The sequence below is a fragment of the Phragmites australis genome, chromosome 14 (genome assembly GCF_958298935.1).
Source record: "Phragmites australis chromosome 14, lpPhrAust1.1, whole genome shotgun sequence".
Lineage (NCBI taxonomy): Eukaryota > Viridiplantae > Streptophyta > Magnoliopsida > Poales > Poaceae > Phragmites > Phragmites australis.
The window spans coordinates 1,089,293-1,111,751 of record NC_084934.1 but is presented as its reverse complement, the minus strand read 5'-3'; the positions used below and the strand labels follow the sequence as shown (position 1 = coordinate 1,111,751).

The window sequence follows — 22,459 nt, the reverse complement described above, 5'->3', positions numbered from 1 at the left end:
CTTTTGACTGTGAACCTCAAGAAATGTTTTTCCATGCTTTGCACTACTGCCATATACTTAACTAGCTCTGGCTCCTTCGCGTGGAATGTCTTGTCAATCTGACTTGCAACCACCTTAGAGTCTGTCTTGACCAGTACCCTTCGGGCGCCAAGCGCTTGCGCTTTACGAAGCCCAAGAAGAACTGCTTTGTATTCTGCGATGTTGTTTATCAATCGAAAATCAAGTCCGGCAGCGTATCGCAGCTTCACGCCTGAGGGTGAAGATACAACTGTTGCCGCGCCAGCACCCGAAGCCCCCCAGGCTCCATCACAATACACGATCCATACTGGGTCTAATGGGATTTCCTCTGGCCCTTTGGTCTACGACATCTAGCTGCCAAAAACTCTGCTAAAGCCTGAGGTTTTATTGCCGTTCTTGCAACAAAGGCCAATGTAAATGGTTCAAACTCTGCGGCCATTTTCCAATTCTTCCTGTGGCTTCGCGATTTTTAAACATGTCGCGAAGGGGTAAGGAGCTAGGTACTGTTATCTTGTGAGCTGTGAAATAATGGCAAAGCTTTCATGATGCCATCACCACCGCGTAAGCCATTTTCTCCATGTCAGAATAGAACCTCTTCGGCCCTGCCAAGACTTTCGAAACATAGTATACTGGAAATTTCTATGGCTTGTCATTTACTTGCATCTCTTGCATAAGTACATCACTTACTACTGAAGGAAATGCCGCTATGTATAGCAACAACCCAGCCTTCGGATCTGGGCTGGTTAGAGCTGTGAGCTTCATCAGGTATTTCTTTAACTCATCGAAGGCATCCTTCTGCTCCACGCCCCACTTCAAAGGGTCAGAGCCTTTAAGGGTTTTGAAGAAAGGAAGGCTTCACTCGGTGGATCTGGTAATGAATCAGCTTAGAGCTGCAAATCTTCCGGCTAAGTGTTGCGCTTGTTTCTTGCTCTGGGCAGGCCTCATGTCAAGTATTGCTTGTATTTTCTAGGGATCTACTTCGATGCCCCCTTTTGACACCAAGAAGCCCAGCAATCTTCTGGATTGCACACCAAATGCACATTTTTCTGGGTTTAGCTTTAGCCCTGCACTTCATAGATTATCGAAGGTTTCTCGAAGGTCATCGATGTGTATGTCTTCCCTGATGCTTTTGACTACTATATCGTCAACATATGCAGAGACATTGCAGCCCAACTGCGACTTTAGCACTATTTGGACCAATCTAGCGAAGGTGGTACCAGCATTCCAAAGACTGAATGCCATCCTTACAAAACAACATATGCCGAAGGAGGTTCTGAAACTTGTTTTTTCCTCGTCCTCCTTCGCCATCCAAACCTGATGGTACTCAGAATATGCATCCAGGAAGCTCAACATTTCACAGCAAGCAGCGGAGTCCACTAACTGATCAATGCGTGGCAAAGGGAAGTCATCCTTCGAACAGGCTATATTAAGGTCTGTGAAATCTACACACATCCTCCATTTTCCATTACTTTTTTTGACTAGCACCAGGTTGGCCAGCCACTCAGAATGCAACGCTTTGCGTACTACCTCGGCATCAAGCAGCTTCTGCACCTCAACTTTCGATGCGTCTTCCCTCTCCTTTGAAGCCTTCCGAAGCTTTTGCTTCTTTGGCTTCACATTTGAGTCCACATTTAGAGTATGTTGGATGATTTCTCTATTTACTCCTTGCAAATCCTTCAGCAACCAAGCGAAGATATCTTCGTTGTTGCGAAGGAACTGTGTCATCCTTCGCTCGGCCTCCTCTATCATCTCAGCTTCAATGACAACTGCTCTGTCTGGCCTGTCTTGACATAGCAACACCTTCTTGGTCTGGCCTTTGGGTATAGCCTTCGTCACCCGCTGTGTCTGTAGCTGTTCTTCACACTCCTCAGGTTTCATCGGAGGCTCTGCCACTACGTGAACATTTCGCCTGCCTGGAGTATTTCCCACTTCAATCCTACGGGCCACTTGTTGATCTCCAAATACTATTATGACACCTCCAGGGCTAGGAATTTTCATGCACAAGTAACCATGGTGTGGAATTGCTCCGAATTTGTTTAGGATTCCCCGTCCAAAAATTGCATTATAAGGATAGGTTATATCAACCACATCGAAGGTGATATCCTCCGTCCGAAAGTTAGACCTTTTTCCAAAAGAAACCAGGATCTCTATTTTTCCCAAAGTGTTAATTTCTTTTCCCCCGAAGCCTAGCAACGGGGATTCAGCCTGCCGAAGGTTATTTCGCTGCAGGCCCATCCTATCAAAAGCATCGGTGAAAATGATATCTGCTGAATTCCCACCATCTATGAGGATTATGTGCACTTTGTTCCCTGAAATGTTTGCAGTGATGACGAAGGCATCCATATGCGGGTAATCTAGAACCCTCATGTCTTCCTATGAGAAGGTGATTGGCACATGAGACCACTTCGAATGGACATAAGTAGGGCCTACATCAACATGGTTAATCCTTCGCACATACTCTTTTTGCTGTCTCTTTGATTCAATTTCCTGACTGGATCCTCCAGTGATTGCCAACACAACATTGAACCCCTGAGTTACTGTGTTCACCGATCTGCTAGTTTCTGGGGGGGGGGGGGGCTTCGATTGCTGGCCTTGGCGGAGGGGGTGGGAGTGCTGCTTGAAAAGCTGTTGACCGACCAAAGGTCTGGTCTGGTGGAGCCAAAGGTGTATGAACGTATGGCTGTGCCACAACCATTGGTCGCCACTGAGTAAGAAATGACGAGGGGTTTCGGCCGCGGCTCTAATTGGATTCCCACACATCGTTGTGCCTGAAATGTGTGGCGTGATGCACGACTCTTGCAAGATTGAAGGTTTGCTTCCCTAAGTTTTCTTTTATGGCTATACCCTGCAGGCACTACTTAGTCTTATGACCGGCACCTTCGCCACGCAACTCACAATATAATACGGTTGGATCCTGCGGAGCCCGTCTGCCTCGACCGCCTCAGCCTCCACGGCCTCTGCCAGTTCGCTGCCTCGAGCACCCCCACCTTGTGTTTCGATGACCTCTTGCATGACCTTGTTTAGTCCGAAGTCTATCTGATTGACTTCTTTTTGCTTTGATGTGTACTCGAATGCTTTAGTTTTCTTCACATGCTTCGGCTTGTCCCTCGACTAGCCAGCGTTTACGTCTCTGCTTGAGTTTGGCTTCGATGTTTTAAATGCTGCCAGCTCATTTTTCCTCCGAAGATGGTCCATCTCAGACCTTGCATACTCCTCCATCTTGTTGAAGAGCTCCTGCACACTCTCTGGCCTCTTGTGTGTAAGCTTTCCTACCAAAAGTCCTCCTCTGATGCCCTGGATAGTGGCATCGATGATGGTATCTTCACTCAAGCCCTTCTCCTGGCAGCGAACATGTACAAAGCAACGCATATAGTTCTACAGTGTCTCCGTTGGCTATTACTTGACTCGAAGAGGTCGCCAGCGGTAACCTTCTATGCTCGATTGCCTTGGAAATTACTATAAAGGGCATTACGCAACTGCTCCCATGAGTACATGGATCCTAGAGGCAAAGCGGAGTACCACGACCTCGCTATCCCCTTGACTGCCAACACAAAGACCTTCACCGGTGTTGTGTCATCTCCCCAGGGGATTCAATTGCTACCTCGAAACTCATAACAAATTCCTTTTGGATCTGACTCTCCATCAAACATTACCACCCTCGGCATCTTGAAACCCGAAGGCCAGGGTTGGTTCTGCAAGCCGATGGAGAGTGGTGATTCTGGATCGCCTGCACATGACCTTGTCGAAGGTCCTACACTGGCCATGCTGCAAATGCTGACGGAGGTGTTATCTTGTGGCGGGTTTGCTCACCTACCCATTGAAATATATTAATCTCTTCTTGCATTTTCTCCAGAATTCTTCTGGCTTCGTCGGCTCGCTGGCAGTACTTCGCGGCCTTCCGACTTGCTGCCAAGCTATCCAACATGCGCTTTTGCTGCGCAATTTGCCTATCCAATTCTTCAGCTTCTAGCCTCGCCACTCTTTCTTCTTCATTTTCTTCCTCTCCTTCGTACTCTTCTGAGTTATCAAAGTCATCAAGCTCTTCAACAAGATGTGCTTTTCCCCTCTCTTCTGCCGAAGGATTTGACGAAGCTTCGAAGCGGGCCTGAAGGTTAGCTTGTACCCTTCGTATTGTTGCATTTGCATTTTGCTGGAGAGCTTATTCTTCACGAGCTTCGCCATCGCCTGGCACCATCAAATTCTCACCATCCTATCCCTGTTGGTCATCGTTGCCTACATCGGTCGAAGTGTTGATTGGCTCTGATACCACCGAAGAGAGTGTTACGGTCGAAGCCCCCACTAGAAGCAGTTGGTCCGGCAATGTTGCTGATGTATCAAACATGCTTCGGCTTCTTCTTGGGTGGCATGACCTCGGAATGTTTGATCCCCACGGTCGACACCAACTGTTGGAAACTTGTTTACCGAACACAGGGGTGGGCCTTCAGCCCTTTAGAGGGATCCCAAGGCTTGTTACGGTGACACACCGGAAACTGTGCAATATCATTAATGTCAACTGTCATTTCAGGTACAGTGAGGGCCTATTTATAACTCGTACTTAACCACTCCCTATTACAATTTACTCATTACCCCTCTAACTGCTACACTCTAACTGCTACATTCCTAGCATATTCGGGGGTAATTCGGTACATTCCTAAGTACAATGACATTTTTACAATTTCACCCTTCACCATCCTCAGATTCCGACGAACATCACCCCTTCAGCTTGGCCCCCGAAAGTCTATTGCAGATGGGACCTTCGGCGCACCCTCGACCGGCTTCGGCATGGGATCGCGAATCAACCTTCGGTTGACCTCCGAAGGCCCCTCAAAGGCTCCGCTTGTGGTGATGGCTTCGGCGCTCGCTTCGGGGGATTTCCTGAGGGCGACGTGGGTAGTCCTTTGATTGGTTCGAAGGCCTGGTGTTGCCTTCGTCACTTATCCGAAGGATCCCTTCGGAGGTAAGCATCATCCTGAAATAACATAACTGTAATCTTCATTAGTAATCCGTGTCCATTAGATGTCTTCGACTCACCATCCGAAGGGGGCCCGTGAGGTCATTCCCCAACAATACACACACACTCAGGAGTATGTACTCCTGCATACGTATCTCATAACATTGAGAGTATCTCATGTAATAAATGATATATATATAGAGCATGTGCGTATATAAGATCATTTAAGTGGTACCTATACTTTTTAGGTGATTTGCATATTTTTAAGTATATTATATTTTGTGTATAAATATAAATGTATTATCAAAATCTATTAAAATTGATGGACTTTTTTTCAATTTTTTCATGTAGTTCATATTGGAATATCTTAAAATGAGTATATAAGTATATTTATAGTGATAAAAGAGTATATCCAATAACTTCCTTATGAAAACAGCGTATATTCCCATATATAACTGCTCGTGTGAGTTTGTACCTTGGAGTATTTTTGATTAATTACGAAATCTAAAGGCGAAACCGTCTTGGATTCTTCTGAGACCAGAGGCTACCGCTGTAAACCTAAACCCAACTCTCGCTGCTTCCATGGCATAGCCGCCCTTTAAGTAGCAAGCAAGCCGATGCAGATCGTAACCAAGCCCTAGCTCCGCCGCCAGAGGTCCGACGAAGCAATCGTCATGGCGCCGCCGTCACGCCGTCTGCCACCGCTAATGGACGAGCTCGTCGAAGAGATCCTCCTCCGCTTCCCGCCCGATGACCCCGCGAGCCTCCTCCGCGCCGCGCTCGTCTGCAAGCGCTGGTGCCGCCTCGTCTCTGGTCCCTTCTTCCGCCGCAGGTTCCGCGAGCTCCATCGGACGTCCCCCATGCTCGGCTTCCTCTGCTTCGTGCCGTCCCGTGCCACGATCTCCTGCTTCCGCCACAGAGGTTCAGGTGACACCCGCTTCATCTCCACGACCTCCTTCCGCCTGTCCCATGCCGTTGTCCCCAGCTGGCGCGCCGTCGACGCCCTGCACGGCCGCATCCTCTTCTACGATATGGATACGTCTCCTGAAACCGTAGAGCTGGACCTCATCGTGTGGAATCCCATCACGGGCGAGGCGCGGAGGCTGCCCATGGTGCCGCTCTACACGTACAGATGGAGCGCCGCGTTGCTTTGCGCGGCGCCAGGCTGCGACCACGTCGACTGCGGCTACGGCCCCTTCCGAGTGGTCGTCGTAGCCACAGAACCGTTCGATGGGCTCACGTCCGCCTGCGTCTACTCATCGGAGCAACACGCGTGGAGCGTGCCAATCTCTGTACAGAACCTCAGTGTTCGTATCTTGAGAGGACCCAGTGTTCTCGTGGCGAATGCACTCTACTTCAAGTGTGACCAGAATAGAATATTGGAGTATGATATGGGCAAACAGGAACTATCGGTGATCAGCCTACCATCTGTGTGTGACGGTAGCTGCAAAGCTCTCATGACAGCGGAGGATGGTGGGCTTGGATTCGCCGTGGTACAGAGGTCCAAACTCTCTACGTGGTCAAGGGTTGACGATGGATCAAATGTCGGATGGGCACAACGAAGAGTCATTGAGCTCGATAAGCTGCTCCCCCTCTCAACAATCGTAACTAGAGTGGTTGCTGTTGTGGACGTCCTTGGTCTCATTTTCATAGCAACCTATACTGGGCTCTTCCTCTTCACTATTGATCTCAAGTCTGGCCTGGTGAGGCAGATATATGAGGACACTGAGCGCCGTGACACCCGTGACATTGTTCCATACACAAGCTTCTGCACTCCAGGTACTTACCTCATTCTCCCTGTAACCCAGTGTGGATGCTTTGCTTATTTGTGATTTGCGAATATCCAGATGATCGAGAGTATTCTTCTTGCTTGTTTGGTTAGCTAGCAACTCGTTGGCTTTTTCGGCTTAACTTGTTAGAAACAAATGTTCATTGAGGGCAGGTCAGTTCTCAACCACCTGATGCTATTAAATTAATTTGTGTATTTCTGCAGCGTTGGGAGCGGCCTCTACAGACGAGGGACCAAGAGCAGGTGCTTCAAGCGCATCAAAAGCTTAAGGCGGTGTCATGTGAGGTCTTCTCAATCATGGGGAAGTTGGGTAGTCTCCTGTTGTTTTAAGATCCTACTGGTTTTGTTTGTCGGCGCTAGCTGTTGGTTTGGGAAAGGGTTGGTGATGATATAGTCTTCAGCTGTTGCATTTTTGCCTAGCTGGTTTTACAGGATGCATGATTTGTAACTCGCAACAATATTTATTCATATTAACCGTAAGGGACTGTTTGGTTCGAGTCTAATCTTGCACAACTAAAGTTAAGCAAATTGTGGCTACCACAGAAATGTGGCGAACAAAATTGAAACCATAACTTTAGCGAAAATAGGCAAAGAAATATATTTATGACATGCGGGTTATGGAGCTAAGAAACTATGACAAACCATAATTGTGACAGTGAACCGAATAACAACCTAAGAAACTGTGACACACCTAACTTGTGGTATGGTAGTGAAGGAAACATGCCCTAAGGCTATCTTCAGCAGCTACCTCAAATTTTCATCCTAAAAACATTATTACAGCATCCCTTATCACTATTACAGTATCTCTTATTTTTTCATCTCCAGCAGCTACCTTATTTTCTACCTTCTACTCCTCTTTTTCTCTCTCTAAACCCGCTGTCAGCCTCCGTAAACAGTGTCGATACAGTACTGCTACAGTACAGACATTGTTTCCTATCTCTGGACCCCTGCCAGTCTCTGTGAGCAGTGTTGATACAGTACTACAGTGTTACGGGTGCTACAGTAGTTCCGCAAAGTTGCTGGTCCGTTTTCTCTCTCCACAATACTGTAGCGACGTAGCACCGGATACTGGCTCTGCTGGAGCTGCTACAGTACCCCCCGCAAAAATCACTGTACCAGCCGGATCTGCAGAAATACCTCCTCTGCTGAAGATGGCCTAAGTCTGCAACAATAATTCGCCCATGTGCACAAAAAAATCGAAGATTAGCCTGTCACAAGGAGCTTGATGGCATTAGTTGGTCATTCAAAGTTATTGTATTAGGAACAGGAAGATGATTTGATGTGTTCTAGTGGCTGTTGGCTGTCACGGATTCCACTGTAGCCTTTTACCATAGAGTATTCCGGGGTATTGAATCCACGAGGAACGAGGAGTGTTTCTGGAAGGGAGGCATGAGACGAGGGATCCTTCGGCCTAGGCTTCACAATATGGTCACTTGTCTTTAGACATTTATCAGTAAACTTGGTTAGACATTTTTCTACTTGGGCAAGGATATTGAACCTTTTACAGGCCTATCTTCTACGGTCACCTACTAACATAACCCGGACATAGTTAATTTCACAATAGCTGTCACCTACCTACTGTCTCCTGTGGGGATACACTGTTGTGCCATTCAACCTGCAGCTTCACCTCCGTATTCTTGGTTTACCGAGATGAAACCACAAACGCTCCATTGTGAATTCATCCTCTCATCTCACTCCCTGTCAACCCACTGGATGAACCCTCAATCATCGTCTTCATCCTACAAACCAGAGAATGATGAGTCAAAATTGGAAAAAAAAACTAAACAGAACAACATGCAAAATCGGCTAATTTACCGGTGGGCACCCAATGAAACATCTCCCAGCATCACCCCTTTCAAATGCAACCCTTCTCGCTGGGATCAGTTCGTGATGGCATCTCAACCTAGTGCCATTCTCGGGCATGGACAGAGCTACAGGGTGCTTCGGGTAGGCCAGGACTACCCTATGATTTTGGTCTTTTTTTGTTAATAGTTTCCACTTTCCATCGGCCTAGCCCACAACCAACTTCCATCGTCCCAATCAGCAGCAAGAAAAAGGCCTAGCTCGCAGCTCGGCAGCGCCCGTCAACCATCGTCCCAATCCCTATCCCCAGATCTCCATCTGCATCCAGCATCCCCATCCCGACCTGCGCATCCGCACCCAGGTGTCAACCCGCGCCCAACGACCAACCACGCCAAGGCCGAGGCGCCGACTCGCGCTCGCCGACCCGCAGCACCGAAGCGCCGTCGCATCGACCCGCGGTCGACGGTCGGCCGTCGGCGCTCGCAGGGACCTCGGAGTCTCGGAGCAGTACGAGTACCACCTCATAGTAGCTAACAAGAACACGAAGCGCAGAGGATCCTCCATGAGGGATTGAGGGTGAGATTAGTTTCCAGCTGGTCATATTTCCACACTAGCTGGTATTGTACACACTACGGATTGAAAACAGAATTAGCCCAAACATTGATTCGCTTCTTAAAAGTAGCTCTAAGATAACCATGTTTAAATGTAATACCCAAAATTGATCAAAGTTCAGATATTGACCGCGGGACCTGTGACTAGTACAAAATTTGATTTTTTGAATCGTTGCTCGGATCGACGATTGGAGACCGTGAATATGTATATCTCATTGAGACAATTTCGTTTTGCTATCTACCGTTTGGACACTCATTGAAGTCGTGGCGAGCCCAATCGTTGGATGGTAAAAGAAAAAAGAACGGCAACCGACTGAGTCATAAGACCGACTCAGCCTCATCCATCCGGTTTGGATAAGGCCAGCCCTAACTCCACGCCATCGGTACTCGCCGTTGTTGTGTCGGCGTAACCGCCCACCGTCGCGCCGTCGCCAAGCTTCCTACGCCACCGACCGCTGCCTCGTCATCGTGTGCCGTCACCCGCTGTTGACCGCCACTACCGCCTAGCTGCTGCGCTTCGATGCCTTGTGCAAGTGCAACCACGCCCTGCTGCTGCTGCTGTTCCACTCCATCGTGTGCTGTCGTGCCATGCTGTGGTGCTGCTGCTATGGTCCAGTTGACTGGAACAACAGGGAGGAGGAAGAAGGAAGAAGAAAGGGAAAAGGGGGAGGAAAATTTTGGGGGATTTCATCAAATTCTCCACCAATTTGTGATCTCCATTGCAACGGTAATCCCTAAGCACTCTTTTAGATGATTTTTGTGTTGGGGTTGAAGAAAAAACGTCGCAGGATGTGAGATCGATAGTGTGTTCTGCATGCAACAGCTATCTCGGTGGTTTTGGTGACCAAAATGATTTTTCCTGCAGAACCCGACAACTAGGAAGTTGTAGGTAGCGTTGGATCCTAGCTCCTGTGATCATTTCAGATTTTTTTTGGCCGTGTGGTTTGGGAGTAGTTGCTTGCGGAAGTGGACTGTTGTAGCATGTCGATGTTCTGAACAGTAGTGATTCAAGCTTGAATTCGAGGGTCTTAGAGGCCGATCTGGCTTTTCTCATTCTGGACAAAGTTGTAGATTAGGTTTTTATCTTTCTGTGAGCAAAAAAGTTTGCTATTTTAGCTTTTGTGGTTTGCGAGATATGGTTCGTTGAATTCTGATGTTCTAGTGTTCGTCGAATCTCAATTATCGGTAATGCAATTTAACCTATGAAGATGGCAGAAGTAAAATACGGTGTAATAACGAAAGTGGTAGATCATTTTTTATAGTTTCTAGAAATGTATTTATTCGATACCATAGCCCTAGTGGATTAAAATATGCAAAAAAGACAAGTAGGGTAACTATCATTTAATGTGTGTGTCGTTGTTTTGCGGTTTCTCATGTGCCGAGGTTTGGAGCATAGGATCGTGTTCAATATGTTGGAATGTGTTGTATGTGTTGTTGTGGTACTGAGGGTGCTTGCTTGAGCAGGTGGTGTGGCTTCGAGACGTGCCTAAAGCTTTTCATCACCGCTCGATAAAGGCAAGTGAATGCGACGGATGGTTACGTTTGATTTTGTTATTTTGTTACCTTCATTTTTTAATTGCCGCACTTACTAATAACTTACTAAATTAAATATGAGCATGTGACTTACTTTATGCCTTCTGAAGAATTGATGTTTTCTCTCGATTATGAGATAAATGAAGTGAGATATGTCTTCTCTCTTGTAGTTGTTTATGTTCATTAAATGTGAAGCATGACGTGTAGACTTATGTTGAATTCATGTCTTTCGATTATGCATGATGTATTCATATTTATTTTCTGACGTTTACTTGAATTCTTGAAGTAAGAAGTGAAGTAAGTGAGATTTGTCGTTTTGCAGTTGTTCATTCATTATAGTATGCAATTCTTGAAGTTTTACGTATATATTGGAAGTTATGTTGTTGGTTATGTATGAAGCATGTCGTGCATATGTATATCATGCATTAGAAGTCATGTCACCGTCTTTTGGCTGCGATCATACCGGTAGCCGTACGTTACTCGTGGAGGGGTACATCGCACACCCTTACGTTACCCGAGGAGGGGAAAGGGTGAGGAAGAGCATATCATATTCATTCATATGGATGTCTTTACTTTAATCGCTTCAATGTCGTTCTTATATTGCAAAGAAATCGTTAATACCGTATTGGATGGAGTTGATATGGTGAATTATAGGTAGCGGATGAAAGTATGTGGTTGTTGTTGCTTTGTCAGGCTTAATTATGTTTTCCAGTTATTGTCAACTTGTTCAACTTATTATCTTTGTTAAAGATGATGTTTATTTAGCTGTAGCTAAATAGCTTGTTAAAGTAATTCTCTTGCTGAGATTTTCGAATCTCACCCTTGCTATCTTTCCAGGTACACCATGAGGTGATGGAAAGCATGCAGGATGGGTAGCAGCACGTCGTATGCACAAACACCTCCACTTGATGTTTAGTCTGATTGTGATGCCAGTTGGTGACTCTTAGTTGTTGTTGGCGGAAGAGAAGATGTCTTCCATGAACAAAGTGCGGCGAGAGTCTCTTCTAGAGAAGAGACTCAAGCTTGGAGAAGAAGTAGAGAGGAGGGAGAACCAAAAACATGTTGATAGTAAGAAATATTGTGTCCTCTGACCTAATGGCCACAGGTCTGTATTTATAGTGCCGTTCAGGGTGTAAATATGTAAGCATGCCCTTACAAAGATAGCGATACAAGCTATCACTATACCACATATGCTTAGGGCCGGTCGAATCGCACAGCATTGGCCTAGGTAGGATGCATTTACCCCTAATTAGAAGATATTATCTACTATAGTAATATAGTGGTGCAATTAGCTCTAAGGGCGTGGTACTCAGTCGTTCGCCTATTGAAGCGCCGCACTGTCCAAGGTGTCAGTCCGGCTCCCACTTACGCTAGGATGTTAGGGTACTGACACTAATTGCAGCTCACTTTGTGTCAGGCTAATTGTCTTTGGTGTTCTCCTTTTGCTGATATTCCTTCCGGAGGCTAGCTTCTTCCCCTATCTCGAGAGGAGGTGGTCTAAGGGTTCACGGCCTCTGGAAACCTTAGCTTCTGCAGAGATTCCAGAGCCCAAGAGAAGCTCTTGACGGTGTGCCCTTAGTATTATCTGTGGGCTGGGATATTTCCCTCAACAGTTGTTTCGTTGTTTGCTGGTTTTGTCGTGATGTGAAAGTTTGTTTGAGGAATGTTACTTGTTTGCTAGGATGCTGGATTTTGTTAGTGTGTTGATATCCATATATAATTGCCCGTGTTTGTTTACTTTCGTTATACTCATTTTTAGGGGAGATGCTGCCAAAAATTTTATTGTTTAGTGGACCCGTAGGTAGTTTTGCGTGGCATTCTGGGCTTATGGTCGTTGCCGGGGTGTTACACTAGAGATCCACAATCATTTACCATTGTTAGTTTGTAATTACTATGTGACTATAAGATATTCACGCTTGGATATCTGCCATCTTTAACCATTGTGCGGTTATAGTTTTGAGGTTAAGTGACTTGATCTTGCATCCATTTGATTCGTTGTACTACCTGTTTTGAATTGCAATTGTAGAATGCTGATTCTGAGTGAGCATGTGGGGTTCGCTGTCATTGTCAGTGAATTTGTTGTGTTCTCCCAATCGTTGGTATCGCTGTTTGTTAAGTAGGATCTGAAATCAAACTGTCAACCTGACATGTAATTAACTGAAACGGATTGTGTTCAAAGAGTTAGGAAAATGCTTATTTTCCACACAAGATGGAAGCAGCTGTATAGCAACCAATACACTGATCGGGATCTCTAGCCCTTGTAAAAGATCACTTGTTTTACTTGTGAGAAATAACAAAGTGAGAACACCTTAATTCTTGAATCTGAATGATGTTGTAGTGACATGTGGGCCGTGGGGCTAAGAAATTGTTCTAAGCCAAAATTGTGGCAGTGAACCAAGCCTGGTAGAATAAATCGTACTACTCTAGTGTTGAAATGTGTTTAAGTGAAAACTTATGTACTGCTATTCTTTGATGATGCCAGTATTTCTTTTCCTTTGTCAGAAGCTAAATGGTGTCAATGGTCTTGTCCCCATAGTGTTGTCATTCCAAGATTTCACGCATATATAAGGTGTCTGACTTTAGATGAGTACCAGATTGGCCACAAAAGGATATATCACAATAATAAATCAACAAGCTAGTTTCAGCTTATCCAACCAATATGATACCACAAGATGTCAAATCACACTAAAATTATCTAGGGGTAAACATGGAGCATATGAAACTGCAGTGTTTTAATTTCATATGCTCGTTTTTTTGGCATATATATTTTTAGAAGGAATGATATGCATTGAGGCTTTCATTGCACAGATTACAGGCAAGCCCGATAGAACATGCACCAACGTCAAGCTAACAAATTTAAGAAAACTAGCCCTTAAACAAAACGCAGAAACAATGAAGGCCAACAGACTAAGACCAGCTCCAATCTCAGTGACTATTTAGCATTACTACTACACAATTTTCCATTGAACGAGAAGCTCTCACATGACATGAGCACCTTAAGCTTTTCATGCACTGGCACCCGGCCATGCCTGGTCCCTCACCTGTACCGTTCAAGCTGCTCCCATTGCTGCAGAAATTTACAAATTTTGAATATAACATCGGCTGATTAAGGGACCAAATTTGCCCTCGATGAGCACTGGTTTTCTCACCAACCACCGGTCTCGAAGGTGACCTTCTCCGGAGTTGCCTCAGGGATGTACACCTCCACGGCGCTAAGCCACAGCATCAGCTCCTTGGTCTTGACGCCAGTGATCTTCCTCAGCTTGCCCTTTTCCGAAAACATTGTCACCTCACTGGCGTACGACACGGTCTGCTCGACCTTCTTCTTCCCCTGCACCAGCCAGGCACATGAACCCTGTGGTGCGGTTGAACCCGAACTCCTGGACTGGATGTCCTCTAGAGGCAGGAGGCGCTTGGGGAGGCTGAGCTCTTCCAGACCAGTAGCTCAACGGACTTGTTCCGACAGATGGCGTCTCCGGCGACGGACTTGTTCTGATGCGCCGGCGCGGTGGCTCTCAATGGCCTGGGATGCCATTGGGCTGGAATCTTTGTTTCGACCAGGTAGTTTAATTCAACCTGTGAGCGTGTTGTGTGCAAATGAGTTGAGCTTGTCCTGATCGAATATGTACACACTTCAAGGCTTGCATATGAGTTCATTGATTCTGACAGTTACTGTAACCTAATCTGCTAACGAGAATGCAGAGGCAAAGCTGATGAGAGATGCATATTCTGACGCTCGAATTCACTGACCAAGTCCAGAGATGCATAACAATTAGGATCATAACACACATTTTCTTAGATAATAGAAGTATAGTTTCTCGCTTCTAGGATGGATCGTCTATTTTTTATAAAAAAAAATAGAAACTCAAATACGGGTACAGAACTCAAACTCAGATCTTAGATTACATACTCTTTTGGACAGTTTTGGGGTGAATCGTGCTCCTTGATTTTGATAATTACAGTACCTTACATAGATATCTTTTCAATAATAATAATAATAATAAGAAGAAAAACCATTGTGGCACCAGACAAAAAGATCTGTGCAACATCATCAAATCTAAGATGTGAAAAATAACTTGGCATAAATTTCTGAAGTAATCTAAATATTTTAAAACCTCTTATAGTTTACACTACAAAGCCCCTATAAAAGCCATGTTCTCATATATAGTTTTGCTCCATTGTGATTTGTGGATCTGATGCCAGGGCCAGATTACATGCTCTTTTGGACAGTTTTGGGGTGAATCGTGCTCCTTTAAGTTGATAATTACAATACCTTACATAGATATGTTTTCAATACTAATGAGAAGAAAAAATAAATCCTTGTGGCACCAGACAAAAAGATCCGTGCAGCATCATCAAATCAAGCTGTGTAAAATAACTTGGCATAAATTTCTGAAATAATCTGAATATTTTAAAACCTCTTATAGTTTACACTACAAAGCACCTCATCCAAGTTTTGGTTATGCTTGCCTAACCAAGCTTTAGCGTGAGTGAAGCTGATGATTTGTTGGATGCCCTGCTTGAGCATGGATTGATGCTATGTTCTGATTGTTGATCAGAGTTTGAAAAATCAGAGTAGCATGGATTATGTTCATCCTGCTGTTGGAAATATAAGCTATGTTATGATTGTTTAGTGATTACACAGAATGCCTTTGGTATTATTGAAGTAGCAATGCATACTTATAATTCTCTAGAATAGTTTGGAGATGACAAGAGTTGCCATACTTCATGGCAAAGTAAAGAAATGTGTAAAACATAGATATTTTTGCATGCTCAGAAATATCTAGACTTTAGATAAGGATGAGGAAATTTCTAGAGTAATATTTTGTAAAAAGTGTGTGTAATGTGCCACATGGCAACATTCCAATGACCATGAGTACCTATAAATTGGGGTGCTCCCCTTCACTTTCCATACGATGGCATAAGGAGTTCCAAATAGAACCCACAATAAATCATAATAGGAGTAGACACCATAAGCATGGCAAAGTTGATTAAGGGATCATATCATTTTATTTTGTACTTAGTTTGTTTAAGGGATCACGCCATTTAAGTAGGAGTACTCAGTTTGTTGGCCTTTAGTGGTTCTGCATTTTGTTCAAGGGATCACGTTGTTTTATTTTGTTAGCTTGATCGATGTCAAGTTCTTTGGGATCGTCTGTAAACTGGTAACCCAGTTTGCAGTAGCCTGATCTATGTGTACTCCTGAGCATTTAGCTTTCAATGGAAACTTTTAATAAATTTGGCTCGTGTCATGTAAAAATATTTATGCTAAAAAAAATGAGCATTTGAAAACATTGAAATGTCATGTGCCATGTTACTCATGCCTGCTTTTAGATTGGTTCAACATCTTTTGGCTTGAACATGAGAATTGAGGAAGAAAGGAAGTACTCCATAACATTCTTTTTGCATCATCCTCGAGAATTAGGAGGTGCTCGATACTGACAAACGTTCAATTGATATTTGGGTAAGCTAGGCCGCATTTGGAATATACAAATTTTTCTCGAATGGGTATAGTTCCTACATGAATAATCCTTCAAAATTCCTATGCGGGAACGGAGCCTTAGCTTTATTTTACTGAATACTGATATCTAAGTAGTTCACTTACCGAAGAAAGCACATGGAAAGGCTGAAAGAGTAGCTGCATGTGAAGACTGATAGGACAATAAATTTGCAGATCTGAAAGGTTTAGGAGAAACACTCGTACCGCATTCACATGTATTAATTTTTGAATGTTCATATTCTGTTTGTTAGTTAGAGAACTATCATCAATGTGTTCTTCAGCAACAGCGTTTGGACAACAGAGGACTCAAGATAACGGACAAGCTAGTGTTGTTCTCCACATCTATAGAGGGTGTTTTCAGATCTTATGACTGTATTGCTCCGCAACATTTGTTTACCAGATTACTGATTAGATATATGATTCAGATTTGCATCTATGCTCAGGTAATATTTGCAGTATGGCAAGAGTGTACCCTTGTGGGATAATATGTTACTGTTAGTTAGTGATACCAGGTAGCACAAGAGGATGTCTTTCTTAGTAGAGAGAGAATTCGTGCTGTAAAATATGGCCTAGAGGCAACTCGCTTTCAATTTAGCTAAGCCAAAAGTGCAATAGGGGACACTGGTTGATATAGTTTCGCGCTGAAAGACAATTTGGTTGCCAATTTGGCACTCTAAATTTCATGACCTTTTCTTTGGGTCTAGGTCGCGCAAAAATGGCTCCCACAAAACTGAAAAAAGAAAAGTGGAAGCTTATGTAGCTGAGGTATGCTGGTCAAGGCCAAAACAAAGCATGTTTTCATCAAGCGTTATGACATTTTTATTAGTGTGTATTTCTTCCGTTTGTCACTTGACAACTTCCTGTTTATTGTGTTGTCCACAAGTAAATGTTGGAAAATAAGGCACATTTAGGTTTAATTTAATCCATAAATAATTTATGAGCAAAAACTAATAAACTGATATGATCATATCAGCATAGCATAATCTAGACATGTGTACGAAAGCACAACATATGACTAGATCTACTATACTCAAAATTAGGAAACGCAGGAAATAAAGTATGAGTAACATAGTTTTTACGTACTGGTCCTGCGTTGTGGAGGTTGCTGAAAATGCTGGTTGCACTGTGTTGACAGCATGATCAATCCTGCTGATAACACGCCGAATTTGTTGACGATCACATCGGGCAGCACCCAAGCGACTAGGAAGACGAGTCGTGGTGAAGAACTTGAGCAGTCGCGCGGAGCAGTTCCCAAAAACCTTATTCATCATCTCCCAGTGCAAGATCTCAAGAGCGAGGGTTTCAGAGACCTGCTCTCCCATTCACCGGTGCACACTGATGCCGAGATGGAATAGACTACAACAGCAGCACAACTGAGAGAGAAAGAGGCAAACCCTAACTCTTATATAGACTCACGTAATGAGATTGTTCCTAATTTTAGGGCTTTTCTCAATTAGCAGTCTATGTTGTATATATACCTAATGAGGTGGGGTCCTTGCATATATATAGGAGAAACTCCCTACCTCTACCTCCATTAGCAATATGGTACTAATAGAGGGTGGACCTCAACATTAGCCACATCTCCACAATATAGACCTTTGAGATTTATTAGGAATTATTACTTGCGTCGGCCCCAATAATTCTAACAATCCCCCACCAAATCTCAAAGTCCCGTAGAGAATCGTCAGTTTCCCACTGTTGTTTGATATACCAGTATTTCAGTGGAGACTGTTAAGTTGAACATCCACCTAGAACATCAAGCTACACTCATTCACAACTTGAACAATGGACTATGCCTTGAATTGCAAATTTTGTGCAAACAAGTTTTACTTAAAGTCATAACTGATATTTGGATGCCAGTAGGCTACCTCACAGGTGGAGCATATAAGTTCTACTCCATGGTCTCTTCATGAGTTTACTAGAGATCACCCAAATCTCATAGACTACGATCAACAGTCAAACTCATATAGGTGTGTTCTTTCAATAATACCTTGTAGGTCAGCATCTTTGCTACTTAAAGCCAACACAACACATTAAGGCAATAGCCAGTCTACCTTACAGATCTCTAAGAGTATTGCATCTTCACTCGAGTGGGTCAAACAATAAAGGTACTCTCCTCCAGTTAGACCAATAGCTTGTTCTTCCCATGTCCTAATTCACGGGATCTCCAATCATATAGGTTAGGTTACCACTATGGTATAACTCACATGGGTCTCATACCCATCTCCTTTGATGCATTATCTATCACACTCCATGGTAGTCCCTTTGTAAAGGGATCTACTAGGTTCTTAGTAGGTTGGATATAATCTAAGGTTATCACTCCAGAGTTTCTCAATTTCCTGATAGACTTCAGTAGTCTCTTTACATGTCTTGAGGACTTATCATTATCCTTAGAACTGTTTACTTTGATAATAACCGTCTGATTATCACAGTTCATAAGGATAGCCGGTACCAGTTTCTCAACCATAGGTAAGTCTATCAACAGCTCATGCAACCATTTTACCTCAATAGTGGTTGTGTCTAATGCAGTGAGTTCTGTTTTCATAGTTGACCTCATCAAGATGGTCTGTTTGCAAGACCTCCATGACACAGCAGCACCACCTAGAGTGAATACATATCCACTTGTGGCGTAAATCTCATCAGCATCAGATATCCAATTTGAATCACTATAACCCTCCAGTACCGATGGGTACCAGGAATAGTGAAGATCATAACTCATAGTACCAAGCAAATAGCGCATAACTCGCTCAAGCGCACGCCAATGTTCATCACCCAGGTTAGAAGTAAAACGACTCAATTTACTCACAGCAAATGAGATATCAGGCCTTGTAGCACCAGCTAAGTACATAAGTGATCCAATAATCTGAGAGTATCTCAGTTGGTTCCTGCCACTTTTCTTATTCTTTTGAAGTATCACACTGGGATCATAAGGTGTAAGAGTAATCACATTCTCTCCTTTGAATAACTTGATGTTTAAGATTATATCAGTCTTACCCAGATCTTTCATATTAAAACTTTGAGGTAAGAAAGACTTGATATTATTAACCACATCAAGATTTGTCCCAAATATTAGTATGTCATCAACATACAAGCACAATATTACTCTCTCACCTTCACCATGGTGATAGTACACACATTTATCTACCTTATTGACCGAAAATCCTGCAGATGTTAAAGTTATATCGAACTTCTCATGCCATTGTTTACGAGCTTGTTTAAGACCTTCTTGACCTTTTACTACAAACTCATCAGTTTATTCCATATAAATTTTCTCGTCCAACTCTCCATTAAGGAAAGTTATCTTAATATCCATCTTATGAACGATGAGACCATGTGAGGCAGCTAAGGAAAGTAGCACTCGTATAGTAGTCAATCTTGCAACAGGTGAATAAGTGTCAAACAAGTCTTCATCTTCCTTTTGGGTATAACCATTGGCCACAAGCTGAGCCTTGTACTTTTCAATAGTACCGTCGGACCTAAGTTTCTTCTTGAACACCCACTTGCAACCCACAGGTTTGCAACCATATAGTCGTTGTGTGATCTCCCAAGTCCCATTTGCGAGGATGGAATCCATTTTGCTTCGAACAGCCTCCTTCCAGTAGTCTGCATCTGGAGATGCAAACGCTTCTGAAATAGACTTGGGAGTATCATCCACAAGGTACATAGTGAAATCATCACCAAAAGACTTTGCAGTCATTTATCTCTTACTCCTCCTAGGAGCATCACTGTCATCCTCCTCAGGATCTTGCTCATGTGTTTGTTCAATAAACTCAAGAGGTGGAATAGGTTTAGAAATTATCTCAGAAGATAGTCTAAACATACTACGTAAATCTTTCATAGGAAATATGTGCTCAAAAAATATTGTATCATGAGACTCTATCATTGTATCAATATGCACGTCAGGTACCTCAGATTTAACCACTAAAAACCTATAAACAATGCTCCGATGAGCATATCCCAAAAGGACACAATCCACTGTTTTAGTCCGAGCTTGCTCTTTTTAGTTATTGTTACATTAACTTTCGTCAAGCATCCCCAATGCGCAAATAAGAGAGTGATGGCTTTCTCCCTTCCCATTCTTCAAATGAGGTTTTCTCTTTATCCTTGAGAGGAACTCTATTTAGGACGTAACATGAAGTCAACAGGGCCTCCCCACCATGCCTTAGATAATCCCGCAGTGTCTAACATGTTATTAACCAAGTCAGTCGATGTGTGATTCTTTGTTTTGGCAACCCTATTTGATTAGGTGAATAGGGAGGCGTTCTCTCATGAATAATCACATGTTTCTCACAGAATAAGTCAAAATCACTAGAGAAATACTCTCCACCATGATCCGACCTAATTCTTTTGATCTTTCTCTCTAGTTGATTCTCAACTTCTGCCTTATAGATTTTAAAGTGATCTAGAGCCTTATCTTTCATTTTCAACAAATAAACATAGCAATATCTAGCCGCATCATCAATCAAAGCCATGAAATATCTTTTTCCACCCTTCATCAACACACCATTCATTTCACACAGATCTTAATCTATGAGTTCTAGAGGTGCCAAATTTCTCTCCTCGGCTACCTTATGGGGCTTACGAGGTTGTTTTGATTGCACACAACTATAGCACTTAGAACCTTTGACCAAGGAAAAAATTGGACTAAACTCATGCTAGAAAGTCGAGTTATAGAACCAAAATTCAAATGACATAACCACGAATGCCAAACACTAGCATCATCATTAACATTGCCACAAATATGGTTCACAGACTTATTGTTGAAATCAGAAAAGGAAAAATGGAATAGGCATCCGCACTCATAGCCTTTACCAATAAATTATCCATGCTTTGATAATACTACTTTATTGGACTCTAACACCATCTTAAACCCGACTCTACAAAGAAGGGAGCCGCTAACTAGATTCTTATTCATTGTAGGGACATGCTGCACGTTCCTCAGTTGCATGATCTTTCCCGAAATAAACTTCAGATCTACCGTGCCAACACCACGAACAGAAGCATGTGAATCATTCCTCATTAGGAGGGAAGAATCATAGATGACCTGATAAGAAGAGAACATTGAGATATTAGCACACATATGAACATTGGCCCCTGTATCAATCCACCAATTAGTACACTGAAATACTGAAAACACTGAAGGTAAATTTTCATACCCTATAACTCCATTTCTAGCTTCACTAATAGTCACCACATTAGCAGTCTTTGAGTTCTACTTTTATGGAGCCTTTCTTCCCTTGTGGTCTGAACAATCCTTGGCGAAATGTCCAATCTCACCGCACACAAAGCAAGGCAGTTTTGTTGTGTTCATCTTCTTCTTCTTGAAGGTGGTAGTTTTGTTTGAGTTATTATCTTTCCCTTTGTCCTTGTTGTGGAATGGCTTTTGCACCATATTGGCGTTAGTCTGTCCCTGCCTCCTTTTAGACTCACATCCTTAGCCTGAGCTTTCTCCTCAATATCAAGAGACACGATCAAACTCTCAACAGTAATCTCTTGTCTCTTGTGCTTTAGAACATTGGTAAAGTTTCTCCACGAAGGAGATAACTTGGCAACGATGCCTCAAGCCACAAACTTGTCGGGTACATTGATCTTGAGGAGTTTGAGTTCCTTCACGATGCACTGAACCTCATCAGCCTGTTCGACTGCAGAGCGATTTTCAACCATCTTGTAGTCATGATACTGCTCCATGATATACAATTCACTTCCTACATCTGATGCACCAAATTTAGCATTCAGTGTATCCCACAGCTTCTTCACGCTTTATATGTGCATGTACACATCACAAAGACGGTCACCAAGAATGCTAAGAATGCATTCTACAAAGAGTGTATTGGTATCCGTGAACGTCTTTTCCTGCTCAGCAGTAAGGATTCATTCTGGCTTGCCATTAGCCACCCAGTAGATATTCACAGCCGTCAGCCACAGAGTGACCTTGACTTGCCATCTCTTAAAGTGCACACCAGAAAACTTGTCTGACCTCAGTGCATCGACAAAACCAGCCATTGATAAACCTAAGTGCCTATGATAAGGTTTTTGATAGTTAGAAAATAAGGCACATTTAGGTTTAATTTAATCCATAAATAATTTATGAGCAGAAACTGATAAACTAATATGATCATATGTGACGGCATGATCGATCTTGCTGATGACGCGTCGAATTTGTTGACGATGACAGTGGGCAGCGCCCAAGTGACTAGGAAGACGAGCCATGGTGAAGAACTTGAGCAGTCGAGCAAAACGCTTCCTAAAAATCT

At 43.4% G+C, this 22,459-nt stretch overlaps 1 protein-coding gene and 1 pseudogene across 1 annotated transcript; one reads left to right on the top strand and one right to left on the bottom strand.

Annotated features, from left to right (window-relative positions):
- Positions 1 to 5,643: 5,643 nt before the first annotated feature.
- LOC133891168 (uncharacterized) lies at positions 5,644 to 7,027 on the top strand. The gene is made up of 2 exons (XM_062331887.1): positions 5,644 to 6,748; positions 6,963 to 7,027. The coding sequence occupies exons 1-2, from the start codon at positions 5,644 to 5,646 to the stop codon at positions 7,025 to 7,027; spliced, it is 1,170 nt and encodes a 389-aa protein (XP_062187871.1).
- A 6,823-nt stretch (positions 7,028 to 13,850) lies between these two features.
- On the bottom strand, positions 13,851 to 14,240 carry LOC133891167 (uncharacterized; annotated as a pseudogene).
- Positions 14,241 to 22,459: the final 8,219 nt, after the last annotated feature.

Coding starts and splice junctions, on each gene's coding strand:
- LOC133891168 (XM_062331887.1), top strand. CDS start 5,644: ATGGCGCCGCCGTCACGCCGTCTGCCACCGCTAATGGACGAGCTCGTC. Junction 6,749..6,962: donor CACAAGCTTCTGCACTCCAG/GTACTTACCTCA, acceptor GTATTTCTGCAG/CGTTGGGAGCGGCCTCTACA.